Genomic DNA, 19,254 nt, shown 5'->3' with positions numbered 1-19,254 from the left:
ATACAACGTTATTTGGGTTACTCATAATTTTCATGAAGTGCCTAATCAATATTTTGTGTTACATTCAAAAACTATATAACAGAATGTTTTCTTTGCTATCTTCGATTATTTTTCCCACACAGATTCATAACCAAGAGCTTCGAATTGTTATTTTATTTTTTTTTAAATAAAAATTACTCTTTTAAAATAAAATCTGTGAAAGTCGGATGAAATACAGAAAAATCGTCTGTCTGACCACTAACACTGCGACATATTTTGTAACATACTTCATTTGGACATTTAAATGGACACTCACAGCGGTGGAACCAAATGTGTTCCCTTCATTGAAGCGACTTGAAAATATTTCTATTTATGTGACCCTTAGGTCTGATTATATTCATTAGCAGGAAATTGCAGTCGGCCTGTGCATACCTTCTCGGCAGCCCTAATTTTTCCAATTTGATCTTTTTTATGGTACCCCAAATAACATATGCCATATTGTCTTGAATTCGGGAAAGAAATTCCACCCAAGATTTGTTTAATGGTATCAAATGACCTGTTAAGGGTCAAGAAAACTCCCGTGATGATGTTGTTTGTTTCGGTCAGTTGTGCAATTTTAATTGGGATCCAAAACCAAGAGTTGATTTACACTGTTGAAAAAGTAATCATTTTCATCCACATGAACTGTTTTCTAAATCCATTTGCATTGACGATTTGCTAGATGATCGTAATACTATACTGGTACAAACCCAATTGTATTTTGGAAATGGTCATGGTAATGCAAAATAATATTTGCTCAGATAAGTGCAATGGCTTTGTATAAAAGTACTTTGTATGACTGACAAAACCGAGTCCTTTTGAACATGTGTATTTAAAGGCAGGCTCAATACAACAATATTCCCAGGGAAAATGTATGAAAACTTAAACAGTATTGTCAAAACAAAGCTAACATCGAGGATATATTTTAAAGGGAAAATCCAAAATCATTGCCGACATTTTATAAATTATTTATCTCCATTCTTATCACTAGTTTTGCGTCATTACTTATCAAGGTAACTAAGTTCTGTGTTCTAAAGCATGGGTTCAATTTGTTTAGGATTCACTTTTTGCAAAGCCTCCATTAGTCTTTTGATATTGTTAATAGAAACAAACGGTAAGTAAAATTATTCATTGAAAATAAAAAGACTTGATAATTAAAGAAAACAACATGGTTTTGTTCGTTATTTCCTGATATCGTCTGGAAGTACCAGCTGTGGTAAAATGTATTTCTATTTTTTAGACATATTGTTTAAACAAAACAAAATTTAATATAGTAAATATCATGCTTTTCACTAATATGTATTTTTGATGGGTACATGCATATAAAGTATGTTGCAATAATATTAATGCAGGAACATACATATTGACATTAGATATAGTGTTCCCAGATTAACGGATTATCTGCACCGGATGTGCATTTCGGCAATTAATGTCTCTAAATGTAACTCGAATAATTCAAGCCCTTTCCGTGTCCGATTTTCTCCCACACAATGTAGCCTTCGTAGATCAGCGGAATATAACGACTGAATTATTCGGGTTACTCTAAATGTAAAATTCTAACGTAAAATATAAAACAGCCATAAAAAAGGGATAAAATTAAATAGGTTTGTAAATCACAGGTGACACAAAATATTTAAATTTTCTAAAAAAAAAAAAAAAAATGGAGTCACAAGCTCGAATCGGTAGAAAAATTGGTCTTCGGTAATTATTTGTCAATTTTTCTCAAAACTAAACTGTATAAAGGTTATCTTATTGTAGCCCAAAACAATAATTGTATTCAATCACCGACTTCAGCATCTAGGCTTAAGTCTGTAAGTGTTCCTTAAAATTTTGTTATCAATCTGTTTTAAAATGCAGATGGCTTCAACATCCAAAGGAGATGTATGGATGCACCGGTCACATTTTTTTTTGTATGTGATTCATGAAAGATCTTGGTATAATTAACAGGCTCCTGTAAATGCCTGAAAATAACTTACAAAATTTTCTGTAATGTCTATTGTTTTTTGACGGAGCATCAATTATTTTAGATTTTGTTTTTTTCTTAAAAAATTCTTGTTTATTTTCACAGCAATCATATTGGAAGGAATCATGCTGTAAATAGTTGAAAACAAACTTATAAATGTCATGCGTTCGATGTTCTTTTGTTGATTTGCCTTCATCAGGAATGTTCAAAACCAAATATTTGAAAGGCGAGGATGTATAAGAATCTAAACAGTTGAAGAGTTATATAATCAACAAGGATCTTATATAATAGCCAAATCCATCTAAGGTCGAATGGGATATCGAGACAGCATTGTCTGCACTGTGTCACTCAGTCACCTACAGCTAACTATATGTGTATATTATACTATATAATACAAAACAAGGAATCTAAAGATCATATACAACAATAAAAAATTGCCAAGCTCGAAATGTATATGCATATACTATCCTGATCTTTTTTTCTTTTCAAGTTTCCAATGCTATTTTTGGATAAAAGTTGGGTTCATTAATATAAATGCTATAACTTATTTTCAGTAATATGAATGTTTCAGGGCTTCCACTGATAACCAGAGAACTTCCAACACCCAAACCAGCTCCAAAATGCCTATACAAAGGAACATCATACCTTGAAGGATCAACAATAAAGAGTGGTGTTACAGTGGATGGTTGCAAATATGCATTGGTTTGCAACCATAAGGGAACAGTAACAACTTTACATGAGCCAGACTGCCCTAGGTCAACAACAACGACAACAACTCTTGGTGGACCTATTGGTTACTGCTTCTTCAATGGACATCAATATAGTCCTGGACAAGAAATAAGTCATGGTCAGTCAGGGAACTGGTGTTATTCCACATACTGTAGTTATGATGGACAAATTTTAAATGGTGACAACTTTAACTGTTCTCCAACACCAACACAGACCACTATAGCAGTGATACAAATTGGTTAATTTCAGATTAAAATTTATTATTTTTTTGTCACTTACTTGTTATCTTAATGCACTTCTCAGACAGTTGGCCTATTTATCTATGCATTGAAGTTATTTGGTTCTGCAACCAGACTTAAAATTAAAAACTAGAATGCTATCATTTTTGGGTGTTTACATTTAGAACTGGTGTGAAAAATGCCTTTGTTAAATTGAGGATTACTAAGTTAGATGACCCAATTTGAATATGACATTGGTATCACTTTTCCAATTGCTGGGAAAAAATAGTTAATTTCAAGCAGCTTTTATTTAAATAGATAGAGAGCACCAGCACCATAAATATAAGTTTTGTCGAAAAGTAAAATAAAAAGTTTAAATGTTCAATTCTATAGTATATAACCCCTGTCAACCTATAATAAAGAACCTACCTTTTGGATTGTTGTTAATTTGTTTTAATTGTAAATATATAAATTAAATATTTGGCTCTGGATGCACAGCAAACAACAATTAATTATAAATACAAATAAAACTAGAGGTCTTTATAAATTTTAATACATTTCTGTTGCTGGGATTTATTTCTCTGCACTCAAGATAGATTTCCTACATTAGTGCAATGGTACTATTTCTAGCAAAACTATGAATGACATGATGTCATTTATGGTTTTAATGAAGTAATTATTTACCAATGACAGCACTACAAATTACCAATGTATTGCTCAACATATTTCTACCAACATAAGTTTGTTACCAAATTTAAATTAAATGAGGAGTGTTTTTTTCAAGGTCTTCAAATCAGCAATCCTGTTAAAGAGTGGTGAAGATTTAAACTCATAGATTGAAGATAAACTGCCAACTGTAAATTTCAAACATTTCCCATCGAGTTTCAGAGTGAATATATTTGAAATTGGCAATTCAGAATCTTAGATTATGCAGCATGTTTTTCATCTCTTCAAAACAAAGTGAGATTTGATTAGAGACAATTGTATGCTATTTGGTAACAATTTGTCAAGTGGTCAACAGATAAAGACGAAAATTAATTTCCGAAGGAAATATTTGCCCCCTTATCACCATAAAATGCATTTGTAAAGGGTCTCAAAGTTATTAATCCTGAGGATTATGGTGAACACTATTGTTGTATGAACAAGAATTGTGAAGATACAATTGTCACCAAAAAACCTCTGCCCCATTCAGGTTGCCAAGATTTACTGAAATACATTTCCAACTTAAATGTAAGACTACTATAACAAATCTTGATCAGATCTCGTTTAAAAGGGTGAAAATATTAAACTGAAAAGATTTTTTTACAAACATCTGTCTTGACTGTAAACACTATGGAAAAAAAGACTAATAAAAAAATATCCATATCACAAAATGCATGTTAATTTATTCTACCACATGAAATATTCAACAAACATATAATGCTTATTTCAATGCATATATTATATGGTAATTACAAATGCAATGTAAACATAAACAAAAAAATAAATGTAAACAATAACTGATTGCATTCATAAACAAAACATAAGTGATAAATAATGTGCCAGTTCAAGTAATCAAAATATAAAAGTGCAATAACTCAGTTTTGTTTGTGTATATTAGACTTTACTTTGCTATTTAAGTATATGGACTGATTGCTAAAGCAATGTTGTTGGTAATGCAATAAAGATTCATTCAATTCAATTCAATAGATTGCCAATAGTCCAACACCCTTTCCAAACAGAAATGACACACTGGGCAATTGATTTCAAATGATAAATTTGATTGCCATGTTCATATTATGTTACAACCAAAAACCAAAATGAACGTGGATCTTCTAAATAATAAGTAATTCAAATATTCTCAACTTATAAAAACATAAAAACTTCATTTTGCACTTTTAAAAACTTTGATAACCTTTTTTATAAGATGGAAATAAAAGACTGGTCTTTTCAAATAAAACAAATTTATATATAGTGGACATTACATGCAAACATTTACTAACATGCAAACATTAACGGTCATCTATGTATCTATAAAATATATAATTATCTAATATATTACATACACCTTTCTAATGCTGTTTTTTTTTTCAAGAACATTAGTATTTTGTAAAATACATGCTATTTAGGTTCAACCTGATAAAGTATTTTGTTTAGAAATGACAATAATTGTTCAAAATGGAAAGTATAAATTATAATCATTATCATTTCTGCACATTTGCTTGAAATTTCATGAAAATACCATTAAACAAACCATGAAATGCTCATGTAAAATTGAAGTTTGATGAATGAATTTTTACAAAATGGAAAATGAGTTTAATGAATGAATTTATAAAAAGTCTGTGAGTCAACATACTATGAAAATGATAGTATATAACTTATTTTACAATTCAAGTATCTGCATACAATTTTTCTCATGTGAACTAAATGTCCTACACTGTTGTATTCTTAGATAATTTATTCTTCTTGCTCCCATTGATGCATTTATGACTTATCAAATCTTTAAAGGTATCATATGAATCAGTTCGTCCTTCAAGAGATAATGCACTTACATCATTTCCCCCAAAGTTATCACTTTGACCTTCACTTTTTGATCTATTTCCTTTTTTATTTCTTGCTTCAGATTCATTTTCATTTATATCCAAGTCATTTAAATTGATTTCTGATATACGACCTTCATCAGTTTCATCAAGGTTACCCAACAACCTTTGTTTGTTTTGACTTTCATCACTGCCACTTATTTTAGTTTGTCTTTGAAGCTTTGGCTTTTTGGCCAGTAACGGCTTTTCTTCCTGTATAACTTCATCATTATAGTCTTTTGAATCTGAGTCTTCTGAATTATACTGCTTAGAAAAAAGCAACTTTGACAAGTTGTTCATTTCACTAACTAAACTGAGATCAGATTCACTTTTATGAACAGATGGTCGTCTGCTTTCTTGATCTGAGTCAGTATGGTGTACAGAGAAGAGCCCACTTCCACTGTCTAGGAATAGACATTGTTGACAATCATCCTCTGTGTCATTAATGTCTGATTCTCCTCCAAAACTAAAAAAGTTTGTTTTGGAATCATTGGAGAGTGCAGATTTAGGTGAGTATATCTCTGAGTTTGTAGGTACATGCTCTAACTGTACAAATTGGATAATATTATTTCCATCTTCTGTCTCTTGACCATCACATTCAGCAATAGTGTAACTATCAAATGACCTTTGTTTGTCAAAGGAATTTTTATTTTTTAAACGTTTATTTGAAGTAGGAGCAGCTGAAGTATAAGACTCAATTGTTCTGCCACTGTCATTAGAACTATTTTGAACAGATATAGCAGAATCTGACCCGTTACCTGTAAATTTCTTAGGTAGTTCTGTTAATTCAATATCAACAGAACTTCCATTGCTTATTGTAGGTTTATCACTATAGTCAACTTCAGGGACACGTATGAATGAACCATTATCTACATTGTTATCTACATAAGCAGTATATGTTTCCTTGCAATCCGTTTCATGCACATGCTTACTACACCCACAAAAATACAACATAGAATAAAACTTTCTAACTACACGACTGCGAACACTTTTGGAAGATGCCCTCACCCATAACGCATTAGTTGTGCTATTTTCATACAGGTAATTAGTATTGGTTGGTGTGGGAGCAGAAAGATGGGTGTTTACATTTGGACAATGTTCTCTCTGTACCCCATTTTCTCGTCTACTTTCTATAGTCCCAGTATTCAGTTTCTCTGCAGCTTCTTCATCTTCAGCCTCTCGAGGACGAGGGCCTGAACGAAAGTGTTCGCTGTGCAGAAAAGATAAACATAAAAACGTGAGAAAAATAAATTTAACTAAAATTATAAAAAAAAAAGTAAAGCAAGTATTTTTTCCTTCGAACATTTCAAGTCATCCATAAAAATTTCCCTTCAATGAATTCTCAATTTCTTTCAAAATTGCTTCTATTTAAGATTTCTTTATCCCTTTGACAATTTTTGAGATGTTCTTGGTATAAATACCTGTTTTACTACAGTTTACAACAATTTTACAATATAAACAGAATATTTTTTTAACATTTTAGTCTCAATCTAGATAAGAGTATGCCCCTCCAAAGATATTAAGCATTGAATTTTAAGGAGTGAACAGTATCATATTGTTTGGCCTATACAAAACTTTCACTATTGATTTTTAACGAATGAGCATTACTACGTAGTTTGCCATCTTCATGTATCCAGTGTTTACTAAGATATCAATACTGCCCCAGTATGGAAATTATAGATTACAGTTGAGCAGATAGTTTGCTACATATATAAAAGCAATAGCAATCATGTATAACATGGTAAGTTTTAATTTCAACTGCTACCCTCTGTAAATGATTCTTAACAGTTAAAATCCTGATACTTTTGTGCTATGCAAATTATTGGTTGGTATATTTAACTTTAAGTAAATCTATTTTTAATTTTTTTGATCAGTTCGCAAAAATTCATCCTGACAAATTGCACATTTCCAGTATTTGACAAAAACTATCTTTGTAGATGGAAAATTGCTGAATAGACAAATCAGGTACCCCTTCAGTTTACAAAAGGAAGATTGACAAATACAAGGACAGACAGGTACAACAAAATACTGTCCTCTAAACTTTGTGTGGCAAATGTATACAAGAATGTGATATACTGACATGTATCTGTGTAACATAAGATTAACTAGCTGAAAATGAAACTGTATAATATAGCTAAAGTGCGTTTTGTGAGTTACAACAATAAACAAATAAATATTCAACATAATAAACATTTAATGTTATCTCTCTGTGCAATGCAAGGGACTTGACCCAAATTCCAAAACGTCAATGTACATAATCAAAATAAAAAGTATCCCGAAATTTCTCTCAATGTTTGATTACTTGATACTTAAAAAATCCTATTAAAGGTTGTAAAAGCAGCCTGAACAATGATATAAAACCTCATTTAATATAGATCTAAATATACATAAGGCATTTATGACCATTTGACAAGGCTGCAGTAGATTAATTAATAACAATTGTAGCAATTACACAAAGTCAATGTGATGTTGTATGAACTATATTTATCTATTTCCGCTGGTTCCATTATTACATATCAACCTCATATACATGATATAAAGACTGCAGTTTTACTTTTACTAATCTACTTCCAAAATATTTATCTTGAGAAGCCTTGTGCATCACAAAAGTGTCATACAGACAGGCAGATAAAACTAATACTGTTACTAAAAAGTCTTGGTTCAAAGTTTTTTTTTTACTCTTTATCAAGAAGAGATAAACTTTTCTGCCTTGCATTACAATTTTAGTACAAAGAGTTAACACATCTAAACATCTAACATTTATATAAAAGAACATCTCTTTTAACAAAATACTTTCACTGAAAAGTAAAATACAATTACCTCATGTTATAGAAAGCTAGAGCCACAAATATAATAAAGACAGTTCCAGCAGCTAACACTGCATACATCCATATACTGGTCTCTTCTTTTTCTAAAAACCAACAAATAAATTTAATAAAATTCTAAAATGTTACTCCTGACATTAATGTATATGAAATGAATATGTACCAGTTGGCTGAGAATGCAGGTAGATCTCAGATACCGAGTTCTATCATGTCAATTTATTATGTAAATGTATCAAGGCAGGTGGCAGTGAATGTTTCTTGTGCTTTAATGTCACTTGGAGAATTATGGGTAGATGACAGATCTCTGATAGTCTCTATTAATTAATTCCTTTTTTTTAAGACATATAGGAGTTACATATTGTAAAGTGACCCATCTTTTTTTTAAAGAAATTAAGTCAACCTCTATATGTTTTTTCTAGTTGTTTTGGGTTGCTGTGTATCAGATATGAGGTCTAATTCCCAGTATGAAAAATCAAGATTTTCTAGTGATCAGAATAGAATTATATTGGTATATAAAAGAAATGGGATAAATTCAAATATAATTCCTACATCTGACAGTAGATAACATATCTATTGAGAGGTTTATTTTTTATTTCAAAATAATGGTCAAAATTGAAATAAGCATATCAATTAAGTTAGTTGGAAGAACGTAACTAAATCCTTAACATTTTGTTGTTTTTTTTACAAAGTAATAACCTACTTTGACCTGTTTCTTGAGCATCTTTTTCCACAGTAACATTAGCTTCTAAACAGGCCTGAAGAATACCTCTGTAGTTAGTTTGTGCTACATAGCCTTCATGGCATATGCAGATATCGGTATCGTTACAATGACTTTGTACTGGACAAACTGGTTCACATCTCAAGTTGGTTGAGGGACGTCTCTCAATATCACATCCACCTAAAATGATAATAGTTATCAAAGGTAATATGATAAATTTACATAGTTCTGTACTTTCACAAATAATGTTACAGACTTTCTACATATAGCAACTGTGAAGATAACATTGAGAAAAAGCAAATATTTACTTAAAAATTATAAAAGACATGTTGTTTCATTTATATATCAACTTCAATAAAATATACTTATTTCTAGCTTAGGCTCAGTGATTATGACAAAAACAATCCAATAAAAATATGTGTATTTTATACAATTATTGTAAAAAAATACTCCTCTAGTTAATAAAACTACCGTAGGTTAAACAAATACACACAAAGACTCAGAACCTCGAAACCCTAAAATTCCTTTTTCCTTTGGCATTAAACATTTAATACCTATGACTACAAGTCCATCAGATCTTGCACACCAAACAGTTCTATGTTGGTCGACACTCCATGGAGTTGTTCTCCACTCAAAGTACATTCCTTCTTCAGCAACACAATGGCGTTTTTCCCACAACTTGTCTGGACAAGGTGTATTCTTTAATTTAGGATATGCTAACACAGCTCTAGATCTACTCTGAACTCCTAGACTCCTATAACTCTCTGAAAAACAAATATATAACATACTTTTAATTAAAATTAAGTAAAAATCCTTCTGTATCAAAATAAAATGGAGAAAGAGAGTGAGTTAGAGAGAGAGAGAGATTTTACATGAAATGGCTAGTTCTTACAGTATATTATAATTTTATCAAATATGATATAAATTGGGAATGTGTTTATGGGACACAGATGATGTCCTGCTTGCATATCATATAAAGTTATAAAGGGAAACAACTGTAGAACAGTAAAAGTGACACTACCAAAATTCATACTTGGTCTGTGTTTTGTTGTGATAAGTATTGTGTAAAACAGTTGTAAAGGGGCACAACTCTAGAAAATTTAGTCATTACCCCACAATTCAAACTTGATCTGTATTTTGTGGTAATAAGCATTTTGTATAAGTTTCATAGCGTTTGGTTGAGGCAGACTAAAGTTAAAGAACAGAAACAAAAATTCAGCAATTTTTTCATTTGTGAAGGGGCATAACTCTAGAACGGTTTAAGGGGTGCACCCAGAATTCAAACTTGATCTGTATTTTGTGGTCAACCAGAATTCAAGCTAGATCTGTATTTTGTGGTAATAGGCATTGTGTATAAATTCATTTTTTGCTTTGATCTCTTATTGCATGTGCCAATTGAATATATGTTAATTTGATGAAATGAAGTAGAGGTGAAGAAAAGGTTAAATTTTATATTTTCTAGTAACAAATGAGACTTTTGTAAGAAGTAGAGAACCAAAAGAGTATGTCCTCAGATTTGTTGGATAACTTATTTATGATAATTGTAGTCTAGGTCAGGTACAGTTATCTGTTATTATAATGTTAGTACTCATATGCTTATACTGCACTGAAATGTATTACCACTGTTCAGCAAAAGTCCACTGCATGATATCTGCATATGAATAATGAATTGCAGTAAAGCACATTCTCTAAAAGATAACCCTCAAGAAAGATTAATTTTTAAAGATGTTTGCTTGTCATGTTTTGAAATTTTTGTCAGATTTTCCAAATCCTCTGGTTTTATCCATTTGAATGCCTTAAATTTTTTTTGCCCATGAACTCCCATTTTTCTTTTAATAAATCTTTTACATGTATAATCATAAGCCATTTGTAAAAGTCTTATAAAATCTTATTTATTTATTAATAGTTTTTGAGAACTTTAACTGGTCAATGATAAAGCTATTAAAAATCAACAGAGAACATTTTCTCGCCAAAATTCCAATGGCTAATATCTTGAAAATAAGCACAGTGACCCCTATATTGTTTTGGCTTTTGATTCCTCAATTAATCCCCTATCAATATTTACTAGTTTTATGGAAAGTTATTTATTTTGAAACTGAGCAGCAAACATCCTTAACTAATCCAATTTTATCTATAATCTTACTGGTCTCTCTCCTTTGAAATATTCCAAGCAGCTCCTTTTACACCAGTTTCTCTCTTGAGGGGGTCAATAGCATTAAGCCTTAAATATTTCAAAACACAGAATGAAAGGATATTGAAATACTTACCAGTTCTGAAGTCCTCCCTTGACAAGTAACATCTATTCCATTCAGTCCATTCTGTTAGTACACATTCCCCAGGGCATGGTACTGTACATGGTCTCTCAGTCTTCAAAAAATAAAAAAAAGAATCCATGTTAAATGTATGAAATGTATAGAGAAAATCATTTCCCACCAAATTTTCAATGGCTTATATCTCAAAAACAAGAACATGTTCTTTCATTAATTTTTGCTTTTGAGTTCCATTAGCTATATTCTATCAATTTATTATAGTCTTTTAAAAAGCTTTTTGTTCTGAAACAAAGTACCAAACATCCTTAAATATCTTTTCATGGACGTCTAGTAAAATTTCCTATGAGACAATATAGACATGTTGCTAAAATTAATTCTCTTTTAGAAGACAATTGCAGTGAAAAAAAAAGGTTCATTATAAAAATTATTTACCAAGCATTGTGTTTAAAATTTTAGAATTTAACTGTCTTACATTGAGAAGTATCCTAACTCACTAGATGCCATGATAGAATTTATATGTATATTCTTCACAGTTAATAGTTTTTGGAATTAGTGATACAATGTTATAATAAAATCTTTGTTTTAGAAAGATTGATTGATGACTCCAGTAATTACTGTAGTCACTTATTTTCATTGTTACAAATAATCTTGAATTAAGAAAAAAAATATTTTTCATGGATATTTGATTATGTGTTTTACAAAAGTTAGCACATGAGCTTATATAAAATGTGTACATCATTACTATCTAAATTAGTTGTAAAATCCACAGAACTTGGATAACATTACTCACCTGCATAATAAGTATATGAAGGTCTGGTGAACACTTGGTTGGGGCTAAGGCAATACCATCTTCACTCATACAAGATATATTTCTCTTCTGTATCCCATGTCCACATATTCCAAACTAAAATAGAAAAAACAAATACAAAACTCCTGTCATCACAATAAAAAAAATTTGACTTGATGAATAATATGAGGGTGGTAATGGGTGTACCTTTATGACAAATAACGGTAAAAATTCTTTCAATATGACGTTAATGGTAATTTTTGGTGCATGACGATAAAATATAAAAATCGAATGATTTTGACAAATCACGTTAATTTTTTCCAAAAATATGGTAACGATATATTTGAGACTTCTGACAAATTAGGATAAGGATATTTTGACAAATCACAGTAAAATTTAAATCAATTTGATGCTAACAGTAGCCAAAAATGGCCGTTTGACGCCTGACTGTAACTTGTAAGGGGCATTACTACCCTCTTATAGAATGAAATTCAAAACAGTGTGGCTGTGGCCATTGATTGACACATTAAATTCATCCATTGACTGGGACAATTTAGGTGAACGTTTGTATGTAACGACCATTGCTCACTGTGTACTTTTTAAAGACACTTAAACTATGGGGTCACCAAAGGTTCTCAACACCTTAATAAAGTTATTCGAAAAAATTAATCAGAAATAACACGATGTTTTGATTTATATCAATTATATAAATCAAAACATAAAGGTTATTCCTGATTAATTTTTCGAATTATTTTATAATTAAAGGCGTTAAGAAACCTTTGGTGACCCCACAGTTGAACAGTGGTCGTTACAGACAAATGTTCACGTAAATTTTCCCAGTCAATGGATGAATTTAATGTGTCAATCAATGGCCACAGCCACACTGTTTTGAATTTCATTCTATATACCACAAGTTTTGTAAATTTCATTGATGGTGATTTAAACCAAAAACTTATTACTTGATGAAATTTTTCAGCTGCTAGAAAATAGAAAAATGAATTTAATATCAGCAGCCTCTCTTATTGATTAGCTTAAGAAGAATCAGCCTCTCTACGATTTACTTTTCCAGATACACTGGTTAAAATTAGCAATAAAATTTAGAGTAGATGATAAAAAAAGTCAAATAATGGATGGGCAACAGCTGCAAAGTGACAACTATAACTAGCATGGTCTTATTTGCAAGCTGAGTAGTATTTCTTACTTTAATATCTTTTATTTTATTTTTCAATTGATATATCAACTTGTATTTCTTAGAATCTTTAAACTTGAGTGGCTGTAAACATGTCTTCATTTAATACAAATTTTGTACAATATCGAGAACTTTTTTTCAGAAGGAAATGGTCACTTTTGTCATCGTCATATAATTTTAGTGTAAAGTATATAAGAGAGAACTATATGTATGGTAAAAATGTAATACAGAATTGATGATGCAGGATAACGCTTACAAATCTTACCTGGGATGTACAGTTTGACCAGACAGAGACAGTCCAAGAGTAGCAGCCTTGTTGGAAACATGGTTTCTTCTGCTTAAGAATATCTGGGCATGGTCTTCCATTTCTGCTGAACTGTTCCACAATAGTTCTCTCCCTTTGACTGACTCCTAATAATTGCAATTAAAAATAAAATCATCTTGGATATATTCTTTTTCCATGAAACTTCAATATTTCTACATATTAAATGAAATTTCTTTGCCTTGAAACAAAATTCTATTTCTAGAGTATATAGTGTCAAAATTTGTATCATATCATTATTAGTGAAAATGTGTTTTAATTTATATTGAATAAATTACCTAGGCCACATGTTTTGCTGCAGGATGACCATGTTGACCAGTCAGACACTAGACAATCAACATCACAGACTTCTTCACAAGACACAACAGATGGCTCGGAAACTGGATCTGCATCCTGCAATAATATATATACAGTAGAAAAACAAGATGTGAAATGATTGCCAAAAAGATGATTATCCACCAGATTTTAAATGAAGTGGATGTAAGCAATTCCTGGTAACTATACTGTATTCAACCAGAAATAGAGTCAGATGTTTTACAATTTCTATCACTATACAAAGCTGAGACAAAATACCATAAAAAATGTGTGTTATTTTTTCTTAATGTGGGTATAACAATCTTCAATTATTATTTAAGTGGATGTTAAAGCAATTTTATGCAACCATATTGTCAACAATAGATATAACCAATACTGTATAGTCGGTAATAAAAGGCTGTGACATGAAAAATATAAAACAATTGAGAAAACTATTTGATGCAGTTACTGTCAACTATACACTTACCACTTCACAGAATTCACTATCCACAGTGTGGCCAAAGTGGTTCTTGCAGATTAAATATCTTTCTTTATGTCCTACTCCACAGTTGTCCATACCATTGTTTATTAAACAAGTCGTCCAGGATGACCATTCCCAATAGTACTCAATACAATTGTCATTTTTGATGCAAGGTTTTGTTTCACGAACCTCCGGACAGTTGTTGTAATTCAGGTAACGTAAAACTTCTCTTGTCCTCACTTGTCTATCATTATGATTACAGGGCTATAAAATAAAGATAAAACTAATTTAGTCTTCACAATAAGGTGTCACCAGGAAGGCATATTCTTGTACCAAATATAATCTTTTACAACATAAAAAATTTTACATGACACTCATATGATAAGCCTTAATACTGTACATTTCTAAATATTAATTATTTTTTTCTGATGTTTCTTCACAAGAAATATTTTACAAGGACATTTGCGATGTCTATTACTTGTAATTTCTGTCATCATATATTCTTGTTCTAATGAGGGTTTGATGAAGGAATGATATACTTCTGTTATTCATTTTTCTCAAACATCAGATGTCTCATAAAGATACAAATGATGCAGTTGAAAAACAATGATATTTTCCAGAAACAATATGACTCTGATGCAAAAGTTTCAAAACATTGATAAACTTTATAATCAATTTGTATTAAAGCCAGTTCCTACCAAACCAATAACTGTATGATCAATGATTTAAAAACTATCTTCTTTCTTGCACAATTTACAGTAAGTGATGGGTCAAACTTTCTCATCAATGAACCAAACAGTTTAAACCTTAGAAAAAAAATAAGATTACCTTGCTACACGAAGTCCATGCTGTCCAAACACTGACCACACAATCTGACAAACAATATAAATAACAATGCTGCATTTTTGGAGGACGTTGATTTACACACACATCATCAGAGGCTGCACTTGTTGTAAATCCATGTCTATTCACAGCATAACATCTAATGGTCATAAAGGAATAAAGTTTTATATAAATCACATAAAATTTATAATACTTTGTAAATTTAGGTTTTCGAATCATTATTGGACACTGCTGAAACAAGTATACATCATTTTCCATCACCAGCTCATAATAACCCAAATCAAAATAAAAACCGATGACCCTATCCCACTCCCCCCCCCCCCCCCCCCCCCCCCCCAACAAAAAAATACCCAACAATCAAAAAATACAAAAAATTGTGCATTTTCAAGTTACCCAGCCATCCATTTCATTTTACTTCTGATATATTTTTTTTCCATTGCCAATCACAAAAGTGAAACATTTAAATATGTTTGCATAATTCAAAAACTTGATTAGTCTCTGACATGAAAAACGAAAAACAATTGTTTCCTTTTAAAGTTCAATGACAAGATTTAGTGTTCTGACTTTTTCTTTAATACATTTAATTTGATTTACAGGTTGAAAACATCACTAAGATAATTATCATCAACAGAAATCCATTTCAAAAGACTACTTTCAAATTGCTTTCTTAGATTTAATGCATAACCAAAATTTACAAAAATGTATTGTTTCATTTCAATGCAGCATTTGCAAAATTGAACCAGATGCTCTGCAGGGTGCAGCTTTATACGACAGCAGAGGTTGAACCCTGAACGGTTGGGGCAAGTATGGACACAACATTCAAGCTGGATTCAGCTCTAAATTTGGATTGTGATTAAATAGTTGACACAGCATAGGTTTCTGACACAGAATGAATGTGGTCTAATAAACTTAAAATTCATTTTTTGCCTTTGAGCAATTCACTATGCTGTTGAATATTAATCCTCTCAAAAAAATGTTTAAGAAATTTTCTTTTTATTTATGAAATCTGAAATGAGAAAAATTGAAAACACCCCCCCTCCCCCAAATTTTTTTTTCACATCCCCCTTGCCCTTATTCCAAAAAGGATCTCAATTCAAATTTCTAATGGAGTTTGCAACAATAACTACTCTTTTAAATTCATAAAATATTAAAATGTAAAAAAGTGCTTGTTATCACTGAATGGTAAAGACAGTTTTAATTTATCCGTTGGTAGTAAAAGTGAATACATTGTATATTGTATAAAACAATGATTTAATTTGATTCAACTACTATTCTGGACAAAGAAAGATAACTCCAATTGAAAATTTCTTGCTATTGCACAATATTGTGCAATTAAATATTTCTTGCTATTGCGCAATACCGTGCAATTGAAAATACTTGCTATTGCACAATACTGTGCAATTGAATATTTCTTGCTATTGCACAATACTGTGCAATCGAAAATTTCTTACTATTACACAATACTGTGCAATTGATGATTTCTTGCTATTGCTGAATACTGTGTAATTGAAAATTTCTTGCACAATACTTAATATAATAATTTTGGATCCTGATTTGGACCAACTTGAAAACTGGGCCCATTATCAAAAATCTAAGTACATGTTTAGATTCAGCATATCAAAGAAGCCCAAAAATTCAATTTTTGTTAAAATCAATCTTAGTTTAATTTTGGACCCTTTGGACTTTAATGTAGACCAATTTGAAAACGGGACCAAAAATTTAGAATCTACATACACAGTTAGATTTGGCATATCAAAGAACACCAATTATTCAATTTTTGATGAAATCAAACAAAGATTAATTTTGGACCCCGATTTGAACCAACTTGAAAACTGGGCCAATAATAAAAAATCTAAGTAAATTTTTAGATTCAGCATATCAAAGAACCCCAATGATTCAATTTTTGTTAAAATCAAACTAAGTTTAATTTTGGACCCTTTGGACCTTAATGTAGACCAATTTGAAGACGGGACCAAAAAATTAAGAATCTACATACACACTTAGATTCAGCGTATATCAAAGAACCTCAATTATTCATTTTTTGATGAAATCAAACAAAGTTTAATTTTGGACCCTTTGGGCCCCTTATTCCTAAACTGTAGGGACCAAAACTCCCAAAATCAATCCCAAACTTCCTTTTATGGTCATAAACCTTGTGTTTAAATTTCATAGATTTCTATTTAATTATACTAAAGTTATGGTGCGAAAACTAAGAAAAATGCTTATTTGGGTCCCTTTTTGGCCCCTAATTCCTAAACTGTTGGGATCTTAACTCCCAAAATCAATACCAACCTTCCTTTTGTGTTCATAAACCTTGTATTTAAATTTCACTGATTTTTATTTACTTATACTAAAGTTATTGTGCGAAAACCAAGAATAATGCTTATTTGGCCCTTTTTTGGCCCCTAATTCCTAAACAGTTGGAATCAAAACTCCCAAAATTAATCCCAACCTTCCTTTTGTGGTCATAAACCTTGTGTCAAAAATTTCATAGATTTCTATTTACTTAAACTAAAGTAATAGTGCGAAAACCAAGAAAATGCTTATTTGGGCCCTTTATGGCCCCTAATTCCTAAACTGTTGGGACCAAAACTTCCAAAATCAATCCCAACCTTCCTTTTGTGGTCATAAACCTATTGTTTAAATTTCATAGATTTCTATTACTTAAACAAAAGTTATAGTGCGAAAACCAAAAGTATTCGGACGACGACGACGCTGACGCCAACGTGATACCAATATATGACCAAAAATTTTTCAATTTTTCAGTCGTATAAAAATAAATTCAGAGATAAATGCATTCAATTGACTGATGAACAGCTTCTTTCCTTTTGGTCAGAACTTGCATTCATGGACCCAGAGTAAGAATTCTCAATTAATCAAAAGCATCTTGACCATAATGACCAAGTTGATTATTCATACTTAAATGCATATTAATTTCCTAAAGAAATGAAAAGAATTTATTATCGGAAATTAAATACATGATAGCATAACATAAAGTACATTGTACAGAAGTAGAACTTAAAAGTGATGTCCAGTCTTTCTATTTTATCATTTAGAAGTCTTGATCAATGGCAAGTCAGAATGCTTAAAATGTAAGGCATGTTGAGATTTTCCTGAACTTGTTATAATCACCAGAATAAAAAGGTTATCAAGCACATGAAATAAACAGTGTATTGAATAACATTAGAAAGGATTGTGGTAAACTATTTTAATACCTACCTAACATGTCTTGTCTGAGTTCCATTACCACAGATCTGTTGATTATGAGGAATACAAGTACCCCAAGCTTTTGTTTTCCATACATATCGTACACACTCAGGATGACAAAGCCTTGTTTGTACTTCCTAAAATAAAAATAAAAAAATAATATGTGCCTTGAAAGTATAAAGCTAGTATTTATACTTGACTGATACAGAACGAAATTTGTACATAAATATTTTTTTTGTTTTTTGACTCTCTATTAAGTATTTAATAAAACTCAGCTTAATATTACAACATTACAAGACTTTGAAGAGTTCCTATAAATCTAAAAACTGCAAAAGAAGATGATTAAAGTTGTTAATAAAACTTTTCATCTGAGTGTAGCCTATAGCAATTATGTATCTTTTTATTTTAACAAACACAATTGGAGCAGGGATTGACATGAAACAAACACAAACAAACAGTAACCTTGCTTGAAGCACCAAGTGATGGACATTGTCTGCCTCCTGCTGATGGAAGTCTACGGATACTACGATATCTTGTTTGTACACCAGCACCACATTTAGCAGGACATTCGCTCCAAGTCGTCCAATCGGACATCTCACAATCCACTGGACATGGTATTAAGCATACTTCTTCTTCATAACCTGTAAAATAGATTAACTTTAAAACACAATGTATAATCTTATAGTTGTCTTTTACACATCAAAGGAGTCTGGGTATAAATAGATTAACTTTAAAACACAATGTATAATCTTATAGTTGTCTTTTACACATCCAAGGAGTCTGGGTATAAAGAGCTGTGCCATGTACTCTGGTCAAATGGAAGCATAAAAAA

At 31.0% G+C, this 19,254-nt stretch overlaps 2 protein-coding genes across 13 annotated transcripts in view; one reads left to right on the top strand and one right to left on the bottom strand.

Moving 5' to 3' along the window:
• LOC143064082 (thrombospondin type-1 domain-containing protein 7B-like) overlaps positions 1–19,254 on the bottom strand; it is a 197,639-nt gene that overhangs the window by 3,951 nt on the left and 174,434 nt on the right. For 9 of the 12 annotated variants that reach the window (XM_076236622.1, XM_076236626.1, XM_076236621.1 and 6 more), the window contains 12 exons: positions 18,885–19,063; positions 18,435–18,559; positions 15,201–15,354; positions 14,379–14,636; positions 13,876–13,990; positions 13,541–13,686; positions 12,090–12,203; positions 11,297–11,396; positions 9,584–9,793; positions 9,012–9,209; positions 8,307–8,397; positions 4,294–6,696 (listed from right to left, as the gene is read on the bottom strand). In XM_076236622.1, coding sequence (XP_076092737.1) covers positions 5,340–6,696; positions 8,307–8,397; positions 9,012–9,209; positions 9,584–9,793; positions 11,297–11,396; positions 12,090–12,203; positions 13,541–13,686; positions 13,876–13,990; positions 14,379–14,636; positions 15,201–15,354; positions 18,435–18,559; positions 18,885–19,063 — 3,047 coding nt within the window. In that variant the 3' untranslated portion in view covers positions 4,294–5,339. Of the gene's footprint in view, positions 1–4,293; positions 6,697–8,306; positions 8,398–9,011; positions 9,210–9,583; positions 9,794–11,296; positions 11,397–12,089; positions 12,204–13,540; positions 13,687–13,875; positions 13,991–14,378; positions 14,637–15,200; positions 15,355–18,434; positions 18,560–18,884; positions 19,064–19,254 lie in introns of those variants that run through there. The other 3 variants (XM_076236630.1, XM_076236632.1, XM_076236631.1) reach the window with 3 other exon arrangements.
• On the top strand, positions 1,008–2,984 carry LOC143064084 (uncharacterized). The gene is made up of 2 exons (XM_076236634.1): positions 1,008–1,132; positions 2,553–2,984. Exons 1-2 carry the CDS (start codon positions 1,057–1,059, stop codon positions 2,951–2,953), a joined length of 477 nt encoding a protein of 158 aa, XP_076092749.1. The 5' UTR covers positions 1,008–1,056; the 3' UTR covers positions 2,954–2,984.

This window comes from Mytilus galloprovincialis, chromosome 2 (assembly GCF_965363235.1).
Source record: "Mytilus galloprovincialis chromosome 2, xbMytGall1.hap1.1, whole genome shotgun sequence".
Taxonomy (NCBI): domain Eukaryota; kingdom Metazoa; phylum Mollusca; class Bivalvia; order Mytilida; family Mytilidae; genus Mytilus; species Mytilus galloprovincialis.
Note: the sequence above shows the minus strand (reverse complement) of the source record. Positions and strands in the feature narration are given on the sequence as shown.